Source organism: Gobius niger (assembly GCF_951799975.1).
Source record: "Gobius niger genome assembly, chromosome: 1".
NCBI lineage: Eukaryota > Metazoa > Chordata > Actinopteri > Gobiiformes > Gobiidae > Gobius > Gobius niger.
This window is the reverse complement of record NC_136852.1, coordinates 21,980,802-22,007,030: the sequence shown is the minus strand read 5'-3', so window position 1 is coordinate 22,007,030 and position 26,229 is coordinate 21,980,802. Positions and strand designations below refer to the sequence as shown.

The following is a 26,229-nucleotide window of genomic DNA, read 5'->3' as shown; positions in this document are numbered from 1 at the left end:
GCTTCATCTGAAACCACACTTTCTGGTGTGCCCTTGAAGTGAGATGGAAATCTAAACAGTCCAACAGCTGGCTGAACAAGCAGTCCTGTGAAAGCCCACTGCCACCCAGCCTCTCCCTGCTGCAGTCCTCAGACACACTTTATCACCTCCCTGGTCTGAAGGACCTCCTTTATACTGAACTTTATGACCAGGGGAGCAGATACGGATCTCCATCAAAGGCTCCCCTCAAATATCACATCTCCTCTGCTCAGGGGTCTACAATCTGCTCCTGCTAAAAGCTCCAATCCCTCTGGCACAAATCCAAAAGCTTGTTTTTCCCGCTGCTTGTGGTGTCTTTTGATAGGTCAGTACAAGCAGCAATATTGTGGAAGACGATGATGCCTGTGGATTTGACCCTCACCTGAACCCACAGCTCACCTTGGATCGCACAGGATGCTTCAACTTAGCCACAGGAAACTAACTTTGACAGACTTCAAAACGTTCTCGAGTGACAGAAAGGCCTGGACACATATATCAAACATTAAGATGCCGCTTGGATGTTGTCTCTTCTTTCATTGACTTCCTCACAGCACCACACGCACAGACTGAGTAAACTATACAGCTATTTATAGACCCTCACATTATAAAAGGCACATTGTCCCTCATTTGTGAAGCCTGGTTGCTTGTTCTGCTCCTATCGTTGCATCATCTTGAGTGGAGGCGGCAGTCCCAGCTTTATGAATGAAGCGCTCTCTGCCAGAGGCTGGAGATGGCATCGATCCTGCAGTGATGTCAGACACAAGGCGCTCTGTGAGACCTCCCATTCACTGTTGTGTCTCTGTGTCTGCTAATGCCCTCCGCGGCTCTGGCCTGTGATGGGATCAGGTTACAGACAGTGACTCATCCCTCCGCTCTGCCCCCCTCACCCCTCTCAAGGTGCTCCCTGCTATCTGCTCCCACCCTGCTCATCCAATCCAACAGCTTTGGCGGAATAGCCTGCAAATATCTCAGTTTCTCACAGGTTATGCTGTTGTGTAAATTTGATTTGGATGTTTTTTTTGCGTTTGCCTGGTGCTTAAGTGGCCGGTTAGGGCACACCTCAGGGGCAGGACTGCAGAGGTGAAATGCCTGAGTCGAAACCCCCCAGGACACATATCGTCACTTTTAGCTGCCAGTCCATTACTCCAATCTCTGCTGGAGGGGAGTGGCCAATCAATAGCTTTTACTGTGCAACCAGACAAAACATTAGTCTCACTATATCAGGGATTTTAATGGACTTATTTTTCTCAACATAAAATGGAGCATTTTCATCAGAGGCTGTTTTATAGGTCGTGTTTTTCTGTGTTGTTGGTCAAATCAAAGTGGACAAACTTTATTCTATAATTCTATGGTGCATGTTTTTAGCCAGAGGCTTAACTGCACTTACTGAACAGACCATCACTGTTTAATGTGGAAAATGAACCTACTAATGCGGCATCATTCCATATTCTGACCATTGACCAACTAATGGGAGTCAAACACAGTCCTATCAGGACATCATCAGTTTGTCTTAGGCGCTCATGCATCATGCAGTGCAGTCAATACTCAGTGCAAGTTATACTGCTACTAGTACAGTACGTCTTTGCCCCAATTGTATTATTTTGTGTATTATTTGTGAGTGGCACATTTCGGTTCCCATGCTCAAGAGTGTTTTTGATGCAGGATTTCATGCTTAAGTGGATTCTTGTCTGTGTGGGCAAGTACAGTCTGGGTCTGGCTTGATAAAAGCAGTGGGGTGGTGGGGGTGACGGGGGTGGGGGTGGAGGGTAAATGGTTCGAAAGTGCAGACAAACTCCATTCGATCCAGCTTAAATAAACTGCCACATTTGCTTTTACCTCGGCTTCAAAGAGCAGACTGTCTGATCCCTGCTTCATCTGGGTTTCAGCCGTTTATGGCATGTCGATTTTGAACTCACACATGCTGATTATAGCTGTAATTGTCTCCGAATTTGAAGGACTCGCTCCTGTAGTTGCATTTCTGTGACTTTCAAATCTGTTGCCGGCTCTCTGATTTCTGAGACTTTACTTCACACTAAAATACAGGGGGAAAAATAGATGCAAAATAGCTCGTAAACCCAGTTTTGCAAATGGTCAGACAGTGGGTACATGGGTAAAAAGGGGACAGCTGTTGTGCATTCCAGACAAGGTCGAGACGTCAATAAGAGCTGCAAACAAGCATGAACTGTATGCTGCCTCAGAGCGCTGTGGCAGATGAAACCACTGCTGCAGTGGAAATGCCAGAACATCTGGGTTCAACAAATGCTGCTGACGGAGAAACCACACAACTTTGTCTGTGTACAAGACCTTTTATGTGCCTAATGCATTTAGTCTGTCTCATGATGATCCTAAACTTTATTCTTATTTAATTGGCCCTAAAAAACATTGCAAAGTTCTTTCAGACAGACTTAACAAAACTTTACTACTAACTTTACTAAACCTTTTAAATGGCATTCTCAACTGTACTGCCAGTTTTTGCTGTCCATCCTTGTTATTCCTTCTTTGGGGTCTTTCCCTAGGTCACTTTATGTCTCCCATGTTATGCCCTCAGCCCCTACCCAGCCTGGTCAATCTAATTAGCTGAGTGGGAGTCATTGGGTGCTGTTTAAAGTCATCAAAGGGTTCCCCGCTGGGTGCCCACTGGCAGGGAGCAGAGAACAGAAAGGCCTGTGTTTGATTGGGGACCCTGGAGATGGCCCACCCCTCGCCTCTGTTCACTGCCCGCCGGCAGCCCCAGTGACATCATCACCCTGTCCCCTGACCTTAGACCTTCTACACTTTCTGACCCTGCGCAGCCTAGTGACAGTGAATCCTCTGTGTGGAGCAGAGCCGTGGCAGGAGGGCTATCACAGGGTCGCAGTGTCACTTATGGCCACCAGACGCTGATTTAAAGGGGTTAATTTTCACTTTGGCGTTAAGTGTTCAAATGCTACACAAAAGAAATACACTTTATCCAGTGTTGGCCAATGATTCATTTGCTAGCGAGTAGTGTGATTTACATATCTTTCATTTTCTTTCTCCTGAAATAGACTTGAATTTAAATGGATAAACACTAATGAGGTGCCATTTTGTTTACAGATCCAGAGTGTGGGGATGTCCCACTTTTAACTCCTGGTAGTAAAGAGATGATGTCCCAGGCCCTGAAAGCAACATTTAGCGGCTTCACTAAGGAACAGCAACGACTTGGTATCCCCAAAGGTAAGGCTATTAATTGTTGTTCTTGTTGTTTAGATAGTTTCGTTGGGAACTTTTCATCATCAATTATCAATTAGAGTCACATGTTCACATAATACTAAGTAATGTCTTTTGATTGCATATCAAAAGAGGCAGACAGACTAATGACAGGCATACAGTAAAGGAATGATTTATTTATCTTCATAGAGAAAATCACGCACCACTTTTTATATCTGTGATTGTAGTTAAAGGTTCACTCTTGTAAACCATGTGCCATGTGTGTCCTCTGCAGATCCCAGACAGTGGACGGAAAACCATGTAGCAGAGTGGTTGACATGGACCATTAATGAATTTAGCCTTAAGAATGTGGACTTTGACAAATTCTGCATGAATGGGGCCAGCCTCTGTGCCATGGGAAAAGACCGCTTTCTCGACTTAGCCCCAGATTTTGTGGGGGATATCCTTTGGGAACATTTGGAGATGCTTCAAAAAGGTAATCAACATTACAAATTGTGCACAAGAAGCCCTTAAAAAGGCCATTATGTGTCTAAATGTATGGATAAGCATTATTTATAAATTACTGCATGCATTGTGTCATACCACCGTTGGCATTTGCCCCTGTAACAAGAGCTAAACAGGAAGACACGTTTTAGCTCGGGCCATTAATTTTTGATAATGCTGGATGCAGTTACATGATACATGAAATCAATGAGCAGGTCACTGACGCTCTGTCTCAATCTATTTTTCATGAAGAGGATACAAAGCATTACCCCATCAATGGACTGACCTCCAGCTTCCAGGAATCTCGTTATACCTCAGACTACTTTGTCAGTAAGTACTCATTACACTCACAGCCACTCTCGTCATTACAGGAGACATTCAGTATTCATTCAAGAGAGGGTATTATGCTTTTTTGCAGTTATTTGGTAATCATTTTCAGCACTTCTTGATCTTACATTTCTTAAAAAAAAAAAAAAGGCTTATTAAAATGATCTTTTGGCTTGGCTGTAAAATGTGCTTTAAAACACCTATCCCCCTTAGACCCCCCTAAGAGAAAGTAAGTATAAAACCACAGTATAAACCAACGAGAACATAGACAATCGATCAAAATGAATGTCAATATTTTAAGGACTTTCTCTATATTGATGATGAAGTGATATTTTGCAAACTACGTATATGAACATGCAAAAATGTGCTGGCAAACAACTACAGTTAGATAGCCTTTTTCTCTCAAAAAGATAGTTGCCTTGAACAAACTACAAAAGTGCAGAAAAAAAAAAAACGAGACCATGTTTTTATTGTTTAGGAGCAGTTTTTACAACTTTTTTGTTGGTTTCTTGACCTTGGAGATAAACTCGATATTGTAAATGTACATATCTTCCAAACAGCAATTGCGATATTATCTTGTAGACTACAGGTATATATTGAATCAACAGAAACTTCTAAAGCAAAGTACACTGATAACCAGTTTAAATTGGCCAAATACTGTAATGCTATGCTCCTCATGAAATCACAGAATGTTGGTGAGATTTGCATTTGATCGTTTACAGTTCTGTATATCGAGCAATAGATTAGATGCATATTTATGTACACAATGGGAGACTAATAGTAAGGTAAATGGCATTCGCAATGAAGATTAGCTGTGTTTAGCCTCTTAAATAAAGTCTTAAAAGGCTCAATGACCTCTTTATGCTGGTCTTTACTTGTGTCTCCAGGCTATGGTGTTGAGCATGCTCAGTGTGTCCCTCCTTCTGAATACTCAGAGCCCGGCTTCATCACTGAGTCCTACCAGACGCTGCATCCCATCACCTCAGAGGAACTGCTCACACTCAAGTACGAGAGCGAGTACCCCGCCATCCTCCGGGACACGCCCCTCAACCCACTCCAGGCCGACTACTTCTCCGTCAAACAGGAGGTGGTCTCTCCCGACAACATGTGTGTGGGACGCCTTAGCAGAGGTTAGATGGAACACACTTATTGCCTTGAAATTGCCTTGTACTAAAGTCATTTGGTTTTTGCTAATGTACCTAAAATCTGCAAACATAAAAACAATAAATAGGGTAACAATAAACTCTAAGCAATTGAATTTTAGATCTCCGTGGGTCTTTCCTTGTTAAATCGGTCAAATAAACACATCCACAGTTTTATTTGAATAATTATTCTGCTAAAAACTTAACTTGAAATTGAAAATCTACAATGAACAGTAGGGATGTAACGGTTCATCACACATCGATTTAAACTGCTTGAAATGTGAATCAATGTTAAAAATAAAATAATCGATGTCAAAGCCGCCCTCAGCGGCTAAAGTTAGCAGCTGCACAGTCAGAGATTAGCATTAGCGGCTAACGCAGTGTTTAGCATTATGACAGACGTTTACCAAAGATCGTAAACTGACAAACATCTGACCAACCTGCTCTGATTCTGCTGAAATCCTTATGCTGGAAAAATGTCCAAGCGCACATGTCAAAATGATTAGAGTTCATTTTCATGTCCTGTAATTGTTTTTTAATGTCTGTTGCAAGGACAAAAATGCAGATGCTAAAACAAAAGAAACATCTATTGGTTTGAATGAGTCCAAAAATCTGAAAAATCGGGAACTTAAAATCGGAAATCGAATCGAATTGGGGCTTGAGTGAATTTGTTACATCCCTAATGAACAGACCACCTAAAGGGACTATACGGAGTTTATGTTAAAACGATGTATTTTCCTCCCCCTACATGTTCCAGCAATGTCCTAAGGTGTAGAATGAGCCCAGACCTGCCTCTATAATCCTGCACTGTCACTCAAAAAGTTGTTACTTCGGGTCCGAATTGCCAACATGCACGAGCTTAATATATAAGGTGCAGTTACAAGTATGACCTGAGGTGGCAGTAGTGAGTATAAAATGGCCAACTTGCACCTAGCCCCTTTAACAATAGAAAAGCTTGTCTGACACAAACCCAATAAGACATGGCACCCATTGATGCGTTTCTTATTTGTTCTCTCATGTGCGCATATGTCTAATCAGTCATAGTAAATAACGAGAGTTTGTAGAAGTAGCAAGAAACTGCAAAATATAATGTTTTCGTTCTGTTTTGGAAGCCCCCACCTATACTAGGACACCATTGCTTCTCTTCGACTATAGCGACACGTGCTAATGCTGTTACTTTTACTGCCCACTGCTATGTTCATTATTAACACTAACTATTTAATATCAACCACAGCAATACATATCCATAGACAACTACTATGAGTCTCAATCACAGATGTCTCTTCAACAAAAAAACATTAAAAAAAAAAAAATCTTATGCCACCAATTTGTTTTTTGACTTATCTTGTGGCATCTATGAGATAATTGGAACATTGCAGGTCTTTTAGTTGTATGCAGGTTTATTTCAGTGTGAGCTGTCGGTGCCTTTTGCGGGTCTGTCTGTGCGTGTGACCGTGCCAAAGCCACACGTAGATGTCATGCCACATTGAAATGAATATTAGAAAGGAGAATAACTGCAAGCCTCTCTAGTTGGTTTTGTGGTTAGCGCAAACACGCCTCTCTCGCTCTAGTCTGGGCTAGGGAAGAAAAAAAAAAAGTCTTGTTTTTGTCAGAGTTACACAAACAAAAGCCGCAATGCCGTCTCTACGTGCTGCCTTGTCCTCTATGTAAATCCGTTAGGTGCTGTAACCTCCATGCACGGTTTTGTTTTTCGTGCGCCTCTCTGGCCTCTTTCTCTCAATTCACCCTGAGACTTCTGGGTAAAAAGACCGAGGTGTCATCTTCAGCCGACGATCACAGAGGGGGGTTTCTCATGCAACCGCTCGTTTTTTTTTGTTTTCACTGTGCGCAAAGGGCTTATTTTCTCTCCCTGCGATGGTTTACACAAGTATTAGTAGTGTTGTTTACATTCACAGTCATAAAGCAGGGGGACTTTCAAATCCGCAGCTGTATAAATGAATCTTGCATATCCTCCTCTCATTTGGTCTTAATCGTTTGCCTGCGAGCTCCTCTTAAACAGTGGACATGTGCGCATTGTGTTGTGGGAAAGTATTTTCTGCAGCTCTGCCACTATCCACATGTGGCTCCCATTTGAACCATTGAAGATTTCAGCATCAATCGAAGCGCTACATTATCTGTCATTTGTTAATGACGCGCCGTAGAAAGACTGCTCTTATCTCTCTGCGGACAAAAATAGTAAGGCAATTTGTGCAGGGCTCTTTATAATGTACAATCAAAACCAGTTGTTCTGCGTAAAAGGCCCATTTATTACAATATATCAAAAAGCATTGTGTTTTTAAGATAAGACAAGTAGATCTGTATACTTTTGGCAAGTGAGAGATGCCGGATACGTTACTTATTGTCTGAGAAAGTGCAGCCTTTACACTTGGACTGTCCAGTCTTGGAACCGTTTGGTCTTTCTCTTCATACCACAGTTTAAAACATACCATTTCCCCCCATTCTTCCTTCCAGGTAAACTCGGAGGCCAGGATTCGTTTGAGAGCATCGAGAGTTTTGAGAGCTGTGACCGGTTAACGCAGTCGTGGAGCAGCCAGTCCTCCTTCAGCAGTCTCCAGCGGGTGCCCTCGTACGACAGCTTCGACTCGGAGGACTATCCCGCGGCTTTGCACGGCCACAAACCCAAAGGCACGTTTAAGGACTATGTGAGGGAGCGCTCGGACCTCAGCAAAGACAAACCAGTCATCCCTGCAGCAGCACTGGCCGGTTACACTGGTGAGAAGATGTAGCTTTTACAGAATGAATGAATACATGTACAAACCTTACAAGTACTGCCAGGCTTAGATCAAAATCATATCAGAACTAAACCATTAGAGATGCACCGTTCCAGATTTTTTACTACCAATACCAACACTGGGGTTTGAGTGTCTGCCGATATCCGATATTTACCGATACCAAGAGACTTTCTTAAAAGTGGCTTTCTTCTGCTTTGTAAGATCAATAAAGTCATTTTTTTATTGTCATGTTACAGATCACTTATAAATTATATCTATTGATTAACTCTTGGATGAACATTTAAAAAGGATGGCTTTTCTACACTAAATATCCTTGGGTATATGACAGGCTTTAGGCTACATTAATATAAACAACTCACATTGTTCAGTAGTGACCTGATCATTACAAATATGTTACATCAGTTATTTCTTAAACTAAAACAGAAACACTTGGCTTCAGCAGTGGTTATTTTATTTTATTTTATTCTACTACTTTTTTCTATCGCAGCCTTGATTAGTTTTCAATAGCATTAGCATGCTCCCGCTAGCATTAGCATACTCCCGCTAGCATTAGCATGCTCCCGCTAGCTTTAGCATGCTATTGCCAGCTGCAGAATTGTGCACACCGTTTTTGGGTGAATCTGAATTCTCCATGTTCTTAGCTTTACAATGACATACAGCATGCCCATATTCACTAAGACTTAGGTGGTAAAAGTTGTGTTTTTAAGGCATTGAGAGCCAAAACTAGTATCGGTTGAGAATCGGATATTTGTAGCCGATACCCGATATTGTATTTTTTCCAGTGTTGGCTCCGATGAAGATACCAGTGTCGAATCGGTGCATCCCTACAAACCATATTTGATTAGATTAGATTGATTAGATTTGATTCCTTACTTAAATGCATTACAAAAGCACAAAATATTTAAGGAAAAAAAAGACCTTTTACTTTGAGTTACAAAAATCTGACTTGGTGTTTACATTTCACACATCCCATAAACTGCTCCCTTGATGTGAGTTTGTCTTAGTCTAGTACTGACTAACCCCAATAAAACACCATATGCTGAAAGTTATATGGGGATAAACAACATAACTGGGGATAAGGACATTTACAAAATTTAAGTAAAAAAAAAAGTCTTTGATTCTATCCCCCCCAAAAAGCAAACGTTACTCTGCGAAACCGATTAAATGGGTCTTTACTACAACACGTTTTTTTTGCTGATGGCTTGCAAAAGTCCCAGATGTGGCCGTGCCTTAAAGCTTTTGCTCAAGGTGAGAAAAAGCACACCTTTTTTTTTGAGCAGCCGAAGTCATGCACATTCCCGGAAACGCAAGCAAAAACTCTCCAGCCTCTTCTCGTGCTCTCTCTCTCGCTCTCTCTTTTGTTCTGTCGTTGCCTCTCATCTGCCTCCTTGTTATCTGCTGCCCGCATCTCAACCTGTTTTTTTTTTTTTTCCAGGTCGCCCTAGCAACGCTGCTAAAACAGAAATTACACTCGCGCTCCACAACGTAGCACCACAGTAAAATTATCCCTTTATCTTACGAGGCATCTCCTCATTGAACCTGCGAAAAGTAGCTATGAAAGCATGTTCAAGCAGATGTGGAGATAGCAGCTGCAGATGCACTATTTCTGCACATGTTTTTGCTTTTTTTTGCTTTTTTTCTCGACATTTTGCTCATTAGGGATGCGCAGTATGAGACAACGCGGTGTGTTGAGACTTTGCTCTGTAAGAAAATAAAGTGGACGGTTTATATGTTTACATAATGAGTTCAATAAATGTGAACCTGAATTTGTAAGTCTATGTTAGAAATATACAGTATGTCACAACAAAAACCAAAGGCCAGGAATAAACCAATCTACGGTACACATAATGGCCACCAAACCACATCTTTTTTTAACACTGTCGCGAACACACTACTATTTTAGGCCTGAACTTTTGAAATACATTTTTTTCTTATCTATATTGTCATTCCTTGTCACATATTTCGTCTCTGGTCATGATAAACCACAACCTTGGTGGCAGCAGAATATTGTATCTTACCAGAAAAGCAAACAAACAAGAATAAGATTGATTAAATTGTTAATCTGGAAATTAGATTGTGTTCTCACTGGGAGCTTATGGAGCTTGGGACTTTTTCCACCTCTGTGTAAATTGCAATCACAAGGCGCTGAGTTCTCCGGCATTGGAAAAAAAAAAAAAAAAAAAAGGGGGGAAATCCAGGGAAATGTTCTCAGTCACCAGCAATGTGAGCATCAGATTGAGTTAGGCTGTCCCAAAGTTGGTATGCTGCTGATGTTGACTGGTCAGCGACTGTACGTGCTACTTCGCGGTTTCAGAAGATATTACAGAACAAAGGGAGATTTATTCAATGGGCTGAGCTGGCTCTGGCCATGCACATAGACGCACATGCTTTTAAATTCCTTATAAAACGACAAATGGCATGATGTACTACTACGCTGTATTTGTCCATATACTTGAAAGCACTTCCTTTGGTGCTATGGTAACATGCATTAGTCTATAAATATGTGCACTTTGTCATATTTTATAATGTTTTATGTGTTCTTACAGAGAGAGACCATTGGACCCTGTAAAAAATATATATAAACATGATTTTACAGTGTAGTTCTCTTTGCAAATAGACTATTACAGTAGAAGTACAAGTAGTCATCACACTTTACCAGAATATGGGAATACACATCTTAACTAGGACTTAGCATCTTAGCAATCAAGCTGAGCATAAAGTACACAATATGATATTCCCAAAGAATTTCATAATTAACAAAGCACAAGAAACAAAACAAAAAAGTCCCGAATTACAGTATTCTTATTATAAGCGCTATTTGAAACGGATGTCAATAAATGAGACATTTAGTCACTTATCCCCTTTTATAATATTATTGTCTCTTCAAAACTTGATTTGTAGGAGCTGTGGCTGCTTGGATATAAAGGGGGTCATACTATACCAAGTGTTTGCTCATGTGCAAAGCGAGCAGCATGTGCAAAAGTGGATTTTTTTTTTTTTTTTACTCATTTAGCGTCGTCTTATTTTTACGTGTCAGATTTGGAGCCATATTACTGTAGTACAGGCAACATCAAATGGTTAATAAAGTGCAACATGCCAGCAAAATAGAATAGTTTATATATAACACTTGCCTTAATAAATGACCCCCAAAGTCTATGTGTTTAAAATCATATCCTTTTCCTGCCCTTCAGATTATTCTTAACTGGTGCAAAAGCAAAAAACCGAGGCACTTGAAAAGGTTGGAAAAGTCAACACGTTTCGGCTCGCAGGCCTTCCTCATGGCAAACTTTTTCCAACCTTGGAGTGCCTGCGTTCTTTTTTTTTTTTCACCAATACACATTTGAAGAAACAATCTTAAGCACAACTCAGCTCTATTAAAGAGTAAAACAACATGAACTCTAACTAGCTGTTGATGTGAAGCGGAGTGCACTGCAGAGTGCTGTGCTCAGCTTCCTGTCCCAGTGGCAGGTGACACTTGTAGCGAGGACAGCGGCCTGATAAGCCTGCTCTCAGATAAGTCAGGCTCTGGCTGTCAATTGTGTGGTTTCCTGTGACAAGTCTCAGTAGTTCACCTCTTTGTACACTGATACCAATCACTACACAGCAGGGTGGATGATGCTTATGATACCATCACCAAAACACCAAAACACCATCCCAAAAAGTTGCTAATGCGGGTGACTTTGACCTGCATATTATTGCTGTTCCAGTAATGACAAAACATCAGTTGAAAGAAAAAAAAACCCGACAACCTGATATTGAATAAATAATCTATGGTAAAAAATAGAGAAATGACTAAATGGTGAATAAGCGTCTACTCGTCAAACAGTTGGCTGCTCTCTGTATAATTCCCAGACTACTTGCGCTCCTTAAACAGTACAAACGAATGACCCCAACCCGCCTGCTATGTATAGTTTTTCAATGTGGCCCATTGTGCATGCAGGCTTGTAAAATATTTTTGGAAACTTATTCTTTGTTAAGGGTGGCTTCCATTCTGGCATGAGTGTGCGGGAGTCTGGTCAATGCCCAATGTGTGCTCGCCGTTACAGTAGCTATAGCCAACTGTTGGAATCCTTGCCGAAGCTGCTCGTCTGAATGAGATCTTGTGTTCAAGCGCTGCTCATTTTCCAAATTTGGGTTAGCTCTTGTCATGCACTTTTTCAGAGGCCTGCGACTCTGTAAGAAATGTCTCTCTCTTTTTTTTTTCTTTTTTTTTTCTCCCCCAAGTCTACAGCCCACGCGTTCACGTTTGTTTGCGCTGTGTAACATAAAGCTCTTTTAGGTTTCTAAAGCACTGAAGGTTTTTCGCTTAAGCTTCAGTTTTGCTTGGGCGGGTGTGCAGCATACACAGGTGTGATTTTGACATGTGAGATTCAAAAATGGGGTGGCTCAGTTTACCGAGAAACCACAACATCAAAGTGGAGTGCATTGAATTTAGATCACACCAAAAACCGACCTTCACTCCAAAACTGCCTCTACTTTAAAACACCGTGCATGCGAGTTGTTCCAAGTTCAGCTTAATTCTTTTTTTTTACTATGCGCATATCTCTTTATTTAGTCTGTTCCCACCCAGAGACTAGACGGCTTTATTCCCTGATACACACAAGCCCCTGTTCCACTCGCAAAAAATTGTAAAGTCTAAAAGTCGGTCGCATATTTTGAGCGGGTGATTTCATCGCTAAGGAACTTGTACTGATACAGACCCCGAGCCTCACACAACAGTGCTCTACTCTATAGCACATAGCAGTGTGATAAATGCGCGGGTATATTTAGGCAGACGCGTGGTTTCAGTGCTCAAATTCAAATAAAGGTTTTCGCTATTAATAAACTATTTGCATGCATTGGAGAAGTGTGAGCGGCATCAAGTGTTAGTATCTTTTTTCATTGTCAGATATATGGTTTTGTGAGTGTACAATCCGAAATGTGTCTCAAATACCGGTCTAAGCCTGCACCCTACTGTCTAATGCATACAGGTATTTAAAGGTGCATTTTGCAACTTTTTATGTGGAAAAAAAAGTTGACGTTTGTACGTATTTGACCTTGCAGTGACAAAGCCGTCGTATGAGTGGTCAGCATGGCGCATTTGCTTTCTATCACAGTGGTCTGTAAGACGCTCCAGGATCACTTGTTTGGAAGGTTTTCGCCGCTGACGGACCCCCTCACCAGAAAACCTACAAAACAATTGATCCTGGAGCGTTGTAGGAACCACTGTGATGAGCTACAAAGGCGCCATGCTGACCACTCATACGCCGGCTTTGTCACTACAAGTTAAACTACAAACAAAAATCTGCTTTTTTTCCCACATGGAAAGTTGCATAATGCACCTTTAACATGTCACACCGGTAATTCGATATCACAGTGTATCTTCTTTACCTTTCTATCTTTTTAGGCAGCGGACCCATCCAGTTGTGGCAGTTTCTCCTGGAGCTGCTGACCGACAAGTCGTGCCAGTCCTTCATCAGCTGGACGGGAGACGGCTGGGAATTCAAGCTCTCCGACCCTGACGAGGTGAGAGGCCACGACCCCGAGGGGTGATGGCACACGAACTGGGAGGTCTTGGGGAGTGTTTAGCCAGATGAAAAAGACATCACCTTATTTTGGGAGAAACCGAACGAGCGTGAACTCCCAGTGTCCCTAATACCGTGGTAGGAAACGGGGCAGTTGTATTTCGAGACTTCTTTAAATAGACTGCACCTTGAAAAGTCATAACTAGATACATGAGTTCAACAACTAATGTATTTATTATTGTTAATGTGCATAGTTATTCAAGTAACAGCGGCAAAGTGCATTTATAGCTATTTAGCTTTCAAGTGTTTTAGGAATTCTGATCACTCATCACTCATCAGTTCATTAAACAGTAATAATATTGTCACATTTCTATAAAAGTAAAAAACAAGTCAAGCGAAAGGGCCATAAAACAGCACCTTTAAGTGTTTAACATTTGCTGTAAAGAAATCAAAGTGCCATTTCTTATACTAACAAGGGTTAGGGTTATTATGGCTCAGAGTGGGCGTGGCTGGAGCGTTTGTTTGAGGCTGAACGCTAACATTAGCATCGAGAATGTCTCTGTTTGTCCAACATGTTTTGCATTGAGATGATATTTTAGACTTGAGTAACTACGGTGGAAGGAGAACTCTTTTATGCACAACCTGCACACAGCAGTACAGCTGTCTATCGTCCCATTAGGATGTTTTTTTTTTTTTTTTTTAACTAAACTGAGTCCCCAACGGGCCGAGTGAAGCGTCTCCGTCCATTGCTGTTGTGGGCGGATGTGCGTCAGATATACGGGCGTACCAGAAACGCGCAAATAGAAAGGTTCCAGCTTGAGGGGGAATCGGGGGGGAAAAAGGATTAATTGCGTTCAACAAATTAAAGTCCCACCCCTAACTAAAACACTGCCTTAGATTTACCTTGATTCCACATTTTATCCCATATGACTGACACGCTGTATTGCTGTATTGTGCCCAGGTTGCTCGGAGGTGGGGCAAGAGGAAAAACAAGCCCAAGATGAACTACGAGAAGCTCAGTCGCGGATTGCGCTATTACTACGACAAGAACATCATCCACAAGACGTCTGGGAAGCGCTACGTCTACCGCTTTGTGTGTGACTTAAAAAGCTTGCTTGGCTACACGCCTGAGGAGCTGCACGCGATGTTGGACGTGAAGCCGGATACAGATGAGTGAAAAAAAAAAAAAGAGAGAAAATGGAAAAAGAGACAAAGAGTCACGGAGCCAAGTGGACTGGGATCTCGTAAAGTGGTCTTAATAAACTGTTTTTAGGGACCAAAAAATGTTTTTATCAACTAACTTCGACTGTCCACTCTGAGCACTTGAATCTCGGAGCTTGTTTTAAAGGAGAAGGCACAAGCCGGATGTGTGTATGCATAACCCTGTTGCATTGGAGATGTGTGGTATACTGTAAACTGGTGATATTTCGCAGCTCAAAAAAAAAAAGGGGGACGGGTAGACTTCAGGTTCTGTTTTATCTTAGTAGCACAACAAGGCGCTGTGGGGACGACCTTTAGTGCAGAAGAGGGGGGAAAAAGAGCGCGTAGGACCAAAAGAATTGGACTCGAGGTTAGTAAGAAGCAAGAAAAGCAGGTTAACGTTTTGCCAAAATGTCTGAACAGAAGTGAAGAAGGAGTAATGTCATATTTATGTATACAGTGAAGCACAATTGTACGTTCGACAGAGAGAGAGTGTTTTCAAGCTCGGACCAAAAAGAAAAAAAAAAAAAAAAAGGTGTCAGTTATTGTCCTAGATTCGTGCCAGTATCACGTCGTCTCTATAAGTATAACGTTCGGCATATACTGGAAAGTGCGCTTTCTTTTTTTTCTTTTTTTTTTTTTTTTAATCATCATATCTACCTGTCGCTGAAGTACTTTTCAAACCAAACCGGGCGTAAAGCTCTGACGAAACGCCTCGAGCTAACAACGTGCGGAGAGGTTCACACAGCGCTATAGTGGCCGACGGCAGGCGTTATAAGACCGAGGCCACATTAGTCATAGCAGGAGAGTATCGATAGACAACTGAAAGTAGCCGTTGCTTTTGAAACTCTCACCACCCAAGTACACGCATTTTTTTCACCTTGTTAGGCGCGTACCGTGACTGAAACTTATGCAGTTTTTTTTTTTTTTTTTTTTTTGCATATACCATCAGTATTAGCAACCTATAGACAATCCAAGCGGGAAAAACTCAGAAGCCTTTGATAGGAGTTGTTTTTATCTGCAGAATGACTATATATTATTATTGTCACTTCACTGTCGATGTTAAGTTTTAGATGTTTTTTTTTTTTTTTTTTTCGATTTTGCCAGATGACTTAAGACCGGTTCAGTATGCAGTATTTATTTCTTAAAGGGGTTCGAGTATAGTGCGTAGTAGGACAGTAAGAAAGTTAGTGAATAGGTTTGGAGAAGAAGACTTGACGGAGATGTTTGGAGGCGATGGGCACGAGGCAGGTCGGGAACGCGTTGAAAGTTGGCATTAAATGAGTAACGATGAGTGGTTCTCAACTGGTGGGAAGAAAAACACCGAAACTAAAAGAAATAGACTGTTGAGAGATGATTGTGATGGTTTTTACTTTGTCAGTCACATGATCAATGCTTCAGAAACTCAGGAAACATGAAATCGTTTTTTTTCTTTCTCATATTTCATTGTGCAACGGAGTCAAACCACACGTTGTTGTTTTTTTCATAATGTAAAAAAAAAAGTAAGAATGGAGGTAACACTTTTAATTTGTCATCATGATTTGAGAGTCTGTCCGAATCTACACCCGTTGAGAACCACTGGATTAAATGACTGTTTTCTAAGTGGGATGTAGCTTTAATATCCAACAATAATGACAAGCGTTTTATTATGTTTGACTGTTGCCAGGAGACAATATTCATTCCAAACATAAAGGAAAAGCAGTATGGCTTGCTTTATGGGACTTTCCAAAGCCGAATAGTGTCCAGTGTGGTTGTTTGCCATGGCTGCCTGTTACCCGTATGGATCAAAATAGCTTGTGTGTTTGCTCAGACTGAATTTCACAAAGCTGTATTGAGACCAAGATAACACAAATAAGCAAGGCACAAAGCGGAATAATAACCAAAATTCTTGTGCGGTCTCGGGGAGGGGGAGAAAGTTGACATTTCGTTTTGAGTACTGTTAATCAAATCTATGAATGTTAGTAGAAATACTGTATAAGTAATGTTTGGCCATAATTATGAACTGAAATCCACCTTAACCGATGGCTTCACAATTGAAGCTTCATGAAAATACATGAGGCATCACTGTACTTGAGCGTATGCCAAACACTGTTCTTTTTTTTTTTTTTAATGTAAAGAGCTTTAGTGATATTTAAATGTTATTAATGCCATGGAGACAAACAGATTTCAGCACAAGGTCCTAATGGTTGTCTGGTTAGCCTCACTCAGTTCATGCTTACAGTGTTTAAGCAAACATTCTGTTACTGAAAATGTCTATTTTTATGTGTGGATTCATGGTCAGTGTCACAACGTACACTCCACTGCAGGTCCTGTGCATTTCTGGTAGTTTGTGGCATATGCATATCTCAGAATGGATTGTGAAGGAAGTTTTTTTTTTATTTTTTTTTATTTTTTAGATTTTATAGTGTTTTGTATTTTTGTTATGAGATCATTTTATTGTATTACTTTGCAAACATTTGAATATTTTCAATAATTTATATTTTATAAAAGACGAGATGCAGACAGCTGGTGCTTTCATGGGAATTTAAAAAAAGGTAGCGCAGGACAACCTAATGTAGCGATATTTTTGTTGTTTTGTATTTGTTTTTTTTATTATTTTTTTAAATAGTAAATCAACCTGTCTGCTAGAGGAAAGGCTGATGCTGGCCCATCAATGATTTCTGCTGGAAAGTTTTATAAACTGTAGCTTCTATTTCTAAAACGTACTTAATGTACTTCAAATGTTATGAAATATATGTGAACAAAGAGTTTTAACTTGTGTGTCTTTTTGTCTATTAATGCATCACAAAACACAAATTAATAGAAGTGGAAAAACAATGATATGACATTTTAAATGCACAATGAATCGTGGGCGGCACGGTAGCACAGCGGTTAGTGCTCGTGCTTCACAGCTCGAAGGTTTCGGGCTCCATTCCCACCTGGGTGGGTCCTTTCTGTGTTTATGTTCCGGGTACTCTGGTTTCCCTACCACTAAAAACATGTAGAATTGGTGATTCGTCCAGCTAAGTGATTTTGACTATTAGCCTGGCTCCACAACAGGAGATGGGTCCCCAGACGTGGTGCTGTTGCCGCCCACTGCTCCGTATGGTTGGTCCCACTGGCATCAAAGGACGGGTCAAATGCAGAGAACATATTTCAGGGACAATAAAGTAAACCTTAACTTAATACTGACTATTATGACAAGACTTAAGCCTCATTCAAATTTGAGACCTTTGAGTTCACTTTCTTTCCTCTTCTACATTGTCAGCTTGCTTTCTGTCCAGTTACATTTGAGTCAACTTATATTTAGGCCTGTTAAAGTTAAAGCTTTAACTCACGATTAATAAAAACAAAAAAAAATTGTCGCATCATATAATGTTTTGACCAAGCACGCTCCTGTATCTGAGCACACACATTTCCTGAAAGACAAAGCACTTGTATTAACTTCATATTGTAAGCCAGGTGTCTCCAACCTTTTACTGTACATGCTGAGGAACGTTTACGTAACAAAAGCAACAGAGAACTACTTATGCATTGTTTAATTATGCGAATGACTTTACTCTACTTTATACCTAAAATGTGACTCATCGAGCGTGTGTAGAAATGTTAAAAGCCTTGGCCGAGTGACTGAGAAAGGGCTGGAGATCTGCAGGTGGGAGATCCCCGTTATAAAGTGTTGGGCTTTTCCAATTATGAAAATGAATATTTTGTTAATGATATATGAGTGTATGAGACAAAATTCAAAATTGACTCCAATACTTGAACAGAAATACTGCCTACAAAGGCCACACTTTCCCAACAGGCATATATTGTTCGTTTTTTTTCTTTTTTCATCAAAAGTGTCTTGACTATCTTTGAAAGTTGCCGGCCGCGGTGTGTCCCAGTGACGAGGTGACGTCAGAGAAGAGCCAGCACACTGTGGCCCATTCATGTTCCACTAACCTCGGGCTCAATATAAATTCCATTGTAGATCGAAAACACACAGCGCTGTGGCGGGCTGCCCTGACGCCGCAGCTGTTTGGCTCTGAAGCTGCAACAGAGTCATATACACGTTTGAATACAGCCAAGTTCTTTGACATGAAACATATGAACATATGAAACATACACACCGTGCATACATGAGAACTTTTGCATTGTAGACCTTGCTGGTGTTAGGTACGGGGCAGATTGAGGTTACCCAGGTGGTTCTCTTCCTGTCCCACCTCGCCTGCTCTGGCCTTACTGCTGATCTTCTCCAGACCTGATCTCTGTGCTGCGTTTTTAAATACTTGCTCCAAAAGTCGAGGAAATCCAAACCATCAGTATACCACTCGTACCCGCGCTCTCTTCATCCAAACAAAGCCAGGCCTAGACTAGTAAATATATCTTTTTGGATTTAGTGATAAAAGACAGTAGACAGACCCAAAAGTAGCAAATGCGGATGAGCAGTAAATGAACACTGTAGGATAGTGGGGGAAGCTAAAAAGTTGTTGGGGGCAGTCCCCTGACACTTGAATGTGGCTCATTCAAACCTAAATATTTAACTAAAAGATCTTACTCGACCATGTCTGTCTTGTATATATGTAGTCTTAACACTGTGAGAGAGATGAAATGTTGCAGAGACCTGGGAAACGTTCAGCAAAATGTTAGTGTAATTTATATGTAAAATGTAAATTCGTTAATAATTAGAAGATGTCGTGAAAGAAATTAAACACAGGCGGGAAACTTTGGTATCACTTTATATTAACATGTTACTGCCGTCCTCCCTGATCGGGGGCTAGAGTCAGGGTTAGGTATAGGGTCAGGGTTAGGTTTAGGGTCAGGTCAGTGATTAGGGTTATGATTAGGGTTAGGAACGGCAAATGTGATGAGGGTTAGGGTTAGGGTTAGGTTTGGAGTTAGGGGTTAAGGGTTTTGGTTAGCTGGTTGTAGGTTACGTAGGCAAAGTGTTTTTTGAGGCAGTTCTAAATACAAAAAGTTGAGATACAGTTTGCCTTTAGCCTATTTTAGAAAGCGCAGTTGAAGCACCATCAGTGCACTGCAAGTTAAAATTTTCTAAGAAAATGTCGGCCAACATGTACACGTACTGTTATAATAGTGTGGTAAGAACTTAAAGGAACAGGCCACCAGTTTCCATACTGAGATATGTTTTTACCTGAGTTTAGACGAGTTGATGTGTACCTGAAAAATCGACATGTCTAATTTTGTGTAACTAAACTTGGATCGGGTAACTACAACCATATTTAAACAGTAGAAACATGGAAGAGGTTGGTCGCATCTAACTTCACTAGGGCTGCAACTAGCGATTATTTTGTAATCGATTCATCTATCGGTCATTTTTACGATTAATCGATTAATCACTTGGCTGTTAATGGTGTAGTAAAATTTTATTTTTTCAATTTTTTTATTCACATTATAGCTTAAGTCGCGCTGTTTAAGGAAGTGCTGATGGAGTTAACTAAAGGGAATTTTTTTTTGAAGGCTCTATTCATGAAATTTACATTGTACAAACCACTACAGACACTATATATACAATCAAAGTAGGTTTTCATCAAAAATGCTACATTTTTTTGGTCATTTTTGCTCCATTTTAGTAGTAGTTGTCGACTCTTTCAATAATCGATTAGTCGTCGATTAATGGATTAGTCGTTTCAGCCCTAAACTTCACACCCGTTTGGGTCCTTAGTCATGCTGGGAGAGGCGAAATGTTAACAGCATCTTTGGTCTTTTTGCGCATGCACAAAGACAAGACAGGTACGCATCAACTCGTCTAAGCTCAGCTAAGAACATATCTCAGTATGGAAAAACGGTGGCCCGTTCCTTTAAGAGGTAATACATTTGATTAGATTGATCTTTAAACCCATGTCTGTTCAGTCAAACTGAAGCGCCGTTTAGAGCCGCACTTCCCGGCCTGTCTATGCAGACTGTCCCGGGAAGTTAATAATAGTTATAACTAAATTGTATATTCTATGATACAATATATCTCAATCTTAAAGTGTTTATGTTTTTACCCTTGTGAAAATAAACAAATTTGAATCTATTATGATGATATATTGATTTGATTACAATCAAATACAAAATGCTAATGGCAGTATCGATGTTTAGCAATAAAAAAAGCCTAAATAAATAGATTGGGCTGGATATTAGCTCTACATTAAACATCACATTTCCATCCCATTTCAAACTCGGCTCCTCTGACGCACAAAAGCCAGCCCCTGGTTCCATTACGCAGATGAGTTGTGAAATATGACCACTTTGTCCCTGAAGACCCCGCTCAGCGCTGTCACCCAGGGATTCACACGGGCCCGAAGTTTCCTTTAGATAGAGAAGAGATGCTCTGAGTAAGTTCCAATGATATTCGTTATTTGTTATTCCTTGCTTTATTCTGTTGCGAAGAAAAAAGGACATTCTCAACTGAACATTTTTCCTCATATTCATATATTTATTTATTTTTTTCATTGATTTAGTTGCTTAGTAATGCTGGGAATAGTAGTGTACACTTTATAGCGTACAATAACTCAGCTGATGGTTTGTCATGACTTCATTACATCTGGATCCCTATTTTAAATAATATATATGGTAACATTTAAAACAGCAGCTCTTGAGATTTGCATGAGCCCTTTCCATTTCTCGATTCATTCCATTCATTATATGTGTGTGGCTCAGATGTGTCGCAGCACCTTTCGGCAGGTGCGTGCAGACTGTATTATCCCGGCTTATGAAGGGCAGACCCGGGCCGTCCCCTGCTTTGGCTTGTCATTTGCATTTTTATTGCTGTTGTCGTTCCTCCAGTTAATACACCATTGACTCCCTGTGCCACCCTTGGACCAAACTGGGTAACCTTGCCCCTCCCCCCACCCCCGAAACGCGACCGCCGGCGTGCCTCCCGGATCACCCCATTGGCTCGAGCCTTGGTACCGGCCCGACCTGGCATTCTGGGACAGGAAATGGACTGTGCTCTCATGTTAATGTGGACTTTCCATTAGGGGAGATGATTGATTTGTGCTGGTGCGACGTGATGAATAGGCGGAGGACGCGCACAATAGAAGGAGCCGAATGGAGATCTATGGGCAGGTGATGCGCCGAGTGAACCAGAGTGTGACTGGATCAAGTTGCTGATGATGAAAGGGGAGGAGAAAGGACAGAGGAGGGAGACGACGAGAAATGAGAGATGAAATGGGAGGTTGAGTACAAGTGGAGAGGTTAGGAGAGGTTTGGAGGAAGGGTTAGGAGCCCATTACGATGTTCTATGTGCAACAAGAGGAAAAGGGGTATGTTTGCAGATGTTGAGTATGCACCACAATATCTTTTGAGGGTTTGGTAAACATAATTTTGTTGGTCATGGTCACACAGTCAGTAAAGCATGTTATTCCATGCTGTTCCATCTGAACACTTTATAATCACTCATTGAAATACTGTACTTTCAAATAAATAATTTCAACTTAAGAGTGTTATTGGGGGGCATAACACAAGAAAGCATGAATAATGGGTGCATCGGGCATGTCCAAATATGGAAAAAACGAATTAACTTTGGGTTTAAGTGAACACGGCATATGATCAAATATGGTGCCTGCCTTTTTCATGCTGTAAATTAACATATTTCACTACGTCCTCCAAAACCAAAACAGTTATCCTCACTTATTAGCACAATTATTCACCAATAAAATGTGTGAGTTTCATCAACTTACCATGGTTAGTTTTCAAGTTATGTAAAGATGTATCATGAGTTTCGCCAGACTTGAGTCATTTTCAGACTTCAGAGAAACCAGGAAGTTGAGAGCGTGACCGGTTTCTGCTGATTGGTCAAATGCCACAGTAGTGGGATCTTTGATGTAGGGTGATCTGTTCAGATTGGCTGAGTGAGGACCACATGCTTCTTTACCTTACTGATGTGCAGCAGGGAGGCCACATGTTAAGTGTGCAGAAATGACCAAAAATAGTCACTTGCCCTATAAAGGGTCAACTTTCTCCATTTGTATTGTCCGATATGTATGCCCATAAATCCATCTGTTTCATTCACTTCTGATTTAGTCATTTCTGAAAGTGTATTGATAAAATATTTGAAAATGGTGTATATTACAGATCAGAAAATGCTTCAGGTCACCACACTGCACCCATAAAGACTGTATTGTGTGAAGAATAGGTGGGACACTCTAAAAAGAACAAGTATGGGGGGAGGGAGTTGGACTTAAACTAATTTTGGGCAGCGTCCCGTTGAACAAGCAAATGTTTCTGCTTTCATTGTACAGTGAGTCGAGTGGGACACAGCAACTTTCCCAGGACATCTGCTCCCCCAACACCCACGTTTCAAATGTTTTCGCCCAATCAGAGCGCCTCATCCACTATTGGGGTTAGGGCCGTTCTGGGCTCTGATTGGACGCTGCAGACAGAGCCCTGAAAGTTGAAGGCTGAACCCTGAGAATTTTCCGAAACATTTTCTTCCCTGTCCTGACTTTGGACGGCATCTGTTTCCAATCAGCGTCAGTGAAAAGACTGCTTCTTTTTTCTACGGCGCACACGCACACACACGCACACACACACAGGCAGCTAAGTTGTAACTGTCAAGTGATTTTGCACTGTGGTGTGTACATTATTTTAAAGCCATTCAGGCCAAGTTAAAGTTCCTCTCTGAAGTGCATGGATTTGCCAGTATCTTTTTATGTATACATTTTTTTAATGTATTTATTTATTTTAATCTAGAAACACCAAAAACACACACTACACCAGAAAAGTAGATCTGGCCTTCAATGACAGTCATAAAATGGCATGTCATTTGTACTTTATATGCAGTCTGTGGCTGTGCTAGTTTCAAGTGTGTGGATTTGGAGGACCAGCCGCTATACCCTGTACTCAGGGAGAGGCCTGTCAACCCACAGAGAAAAGTCATTGTGACTATACTCACATTCTGTGTATTTGACCCAAAACTCACCATGGATGAACTGGACAGCTTTGCCTGTCAGCATAATGCCTACTTTGCCACGACAGACCTGTAGAACATCATAGATTCTGCTCCAACTGGACCTTGAGATACTGTTCGAGGCAAGTGCATTCTCTACTGACTAACAAGGGGAGAATATATCAAACTTGACCTACAGATCCAAGTCAAAATTTCCAGACCGTAGATCATATTCTTATTTGCTTTCGTAGTTTTCATCCGCAGACCAGGCCCTCATGTGTGGCCATTATCCTTCCTCAATCACACAACTTTGATTTCACCATGTCAACAAACTGCATAAAACCCTTGCTTATTATAGAAGGTACTTTCCACACATATTCAGAAATAACCTCTGATTCAGTGGAGGCTAAAAGAAAACACACTATGTAGGCAACACTATATCGCCCTGTAGCTGTAGCTCACTGGTATCAGTAAAGCTGAGTCTGTTGTTTCTACCAGAGAACTGCGTAATAGATTCCGGACACTCGGCACAGCAGAAGAAATAACATGAAATTTATGATGTGGGTGTTGTAAAAATGAACAAAGACTGAGCCAAAGTTATTATAGTATCCCCAATAAACGTAGTGAGGGGTTTTTGGTATAGAAACCATAGTGTTGCATAGTTCCAGTGTCATGCCTCTATAAGTATGAGCATCTATCCACAATCAACATGTAAATATGATAAGATGACCTCCAGCAACTGGCAGAAGCGAAAATCAGCTGCAAAACGACCCAATTGTTGGAGGAGAGGAGATAAAGATGTAACGAGCGTCTGTCTGATTTTTTGGTTTCCTTTCCGCTGACCTTTGACATGCGGCACCATTGGTTTTTGCAGCACTGCTCCTGCTGCGCATAGCCTGATTTACAACGCAGTAGTGCGGAAGGGTTTTCTGAACTAATCCTAGGTCAGGCCAAGCTAATAAATCTATAAGGCGATGCTTAAGAAGAGGTCATGTTCAACTTAAGTCTTAAACCACACCTCTTGCTCAAACACATTTTTATGATGCCCCCAGTTTGACAGAAACTAAGACGGAACTAGGTGGTGTATTTTGATAATAATTAGAATAAAACATGTTATTTCTATGTGGCCTTTTACGTGCATTTTTCTCAATCATTCTGGTCTTTTTTGGATAAATATTGCTCTTCTTAAACATATATAAACATTTTTTTTATACAAATGATGAGACAAAGCTGTTGTGGGAAAGGACATAAGGAGACAGAGTTCATGTCTAAGTATGATACATAAAATATAAATGAGCTCTTGCAATAACACTAACACACATGTTTGTCCTCTTCTGAGCATGTGTGCTTGAGCAGAAGAGTGGACAGGTCAGCTCCCCTGCCACCGAATGACAGTCTTACTGTAAATGGCCACACATTTGTTATAGATGTTAGAACCGGTTTGATTCTTGACCACACAACAACATCTCTTCTGTATTCTAACTGTATAAATAAACAGCACACAGTCATTTTGTCTGTCAGATTTCAGAAAATGTCAGGTCTCAATGTAATCATGTGGATACTGTGACTTTGCAACTGTGATACTCACCAACACTGACAAAGCAGAATGTGGGATGCTAGTGCTAAGGGCAGCACAGTGGCGCGGTGGTTAGTGGTTGTGCCTCACAGCAAGAATATCACAGGTTTGATTCCTGGGCCATGGAACTATAAGAGGGGCCTTTCTGTTTGCATGTCCTCCCCTATGCTTATGATTCCTCCAGGTGCTCTGACTTCCCTTACAAAATAACAAGAACATATGAAAACAGACATTCAGATACAGATATTCATGCACTTATGATGGCAGTTGCAATTCCGCCTCACAGCAAACAAGCACATTCTCTTCATGTCTGATTTCCTTTAGGCTCCTTTACACAAATCAACCCAAAGTACACAATGTCCTGCAGTTACCAAGACACTGGCTCAAAGGCTGAAGATGGATGTATGATATGTGAAATATAAAAATGGGTCAAATGCAGAGGACTACTTGTATACTTACATACATACATACTTGTAACTGCTGTGGATGGATTTTTAGTAAAGATATGGTTTAATGTCAAACAGGGACTTGACTTTGTTGACATCAGTCTGCCCAGGGACTACAGGCAAGGCAAGGCAAGGCAACTTTATTTATACCGCGCATTTCGTACACAAGGCAACTCAATGCGCCTACAGGTGGATATTAGCACAAGTGCTATAACCTGGTACAATGCATCTCTCCCTTTGAGGTTAATGTATATTGTACACTGTCAAATAAATAAATAAACTAAACTAAACTAAACTAAACTAGGGACACACTTTTTTTCCCCACCTTTTTTGTGCCTGCTCTTAGTCATACTAACTACTCCAACACAGTTTTATTGTCTCCTGTGAGGTGTTTGTAGAGGCTGCTCCAGTGTGGATGTGAACAAATCCAGCACCGTGCTTGCTTTAGGGTTTGACACTGAGCAGAATCTGCCGGACAGTAACAAGGCCTATCTGAGAGATTACTGACTAAGCCACCATTCGTCCCTTTCAAGAACCACATGTTCCTCAGTAATCTGTGAACTTCACTTTGGAGGCATGCAGCTGGCCAGGCCTCATTACATTTAAATAGTGCTGTAATGCTCAAATCCAGGGAAAGAAACATACTTTTGTGGATTGAGACCTCTGAGAAAGTACTGTCAATACTAGAAGCCAACTCGTAAATGTTTCTGGCATGTTGGTCATCCAAACAATACTGT

General features: G+C 41.0%; 1 protein-coding gene across 3 annotated transcripts in view; it reads left to right on the top strand.

Moving 5' to 3' along the window:
* The window catches only part of ets1 (v-ets avian erythroblastosis virus E26 oncogene homolog 1), a 31,410-nt gene extending 16,796 nt beyond the window's left edge, over window positions 1-14,614 (top strand). For 2 of the 3 annotated variants that reach the window (XM_079577995.1, XM_079577997.1), the window contains 7 exons: window positions 3,094-3,213; window positions 3,482-3,682; window positions 3,943-4,020; window positions 4,905-5,147; window positions 7,632-7,892; window positions 13,299-13,417; window positions 14,378-14,614. In XM_079577995.1, the coding sequence (XP_079434121.1) occupies window positions 3,094-3,213; window positions 3,482-3,682; window positions 3,943-4,020; window positions 4,905-5,147; window positions 7,632-7,892; window positions 13,299-13,417; window positions 14,378-14,593 (1,238 nt within the window). In that variant the 3' untranslated portion in view covers window positions 14,594-14,614. The remainder of the gene's footprint in view (window positions 1-3,093; window positions 3,214-3,481; window positions 3,683-3,942; window positions 4,021-4,904; window positions 5,148-7,631; window positions 7,893-13,298; window positions 13,418-14,377) is intronic. The other variant, XM_079577996.1, reaches the window with a different exon arrangement.
* Window positions 14,615-26,229: the final 11,615 nt, after the last annotated feature.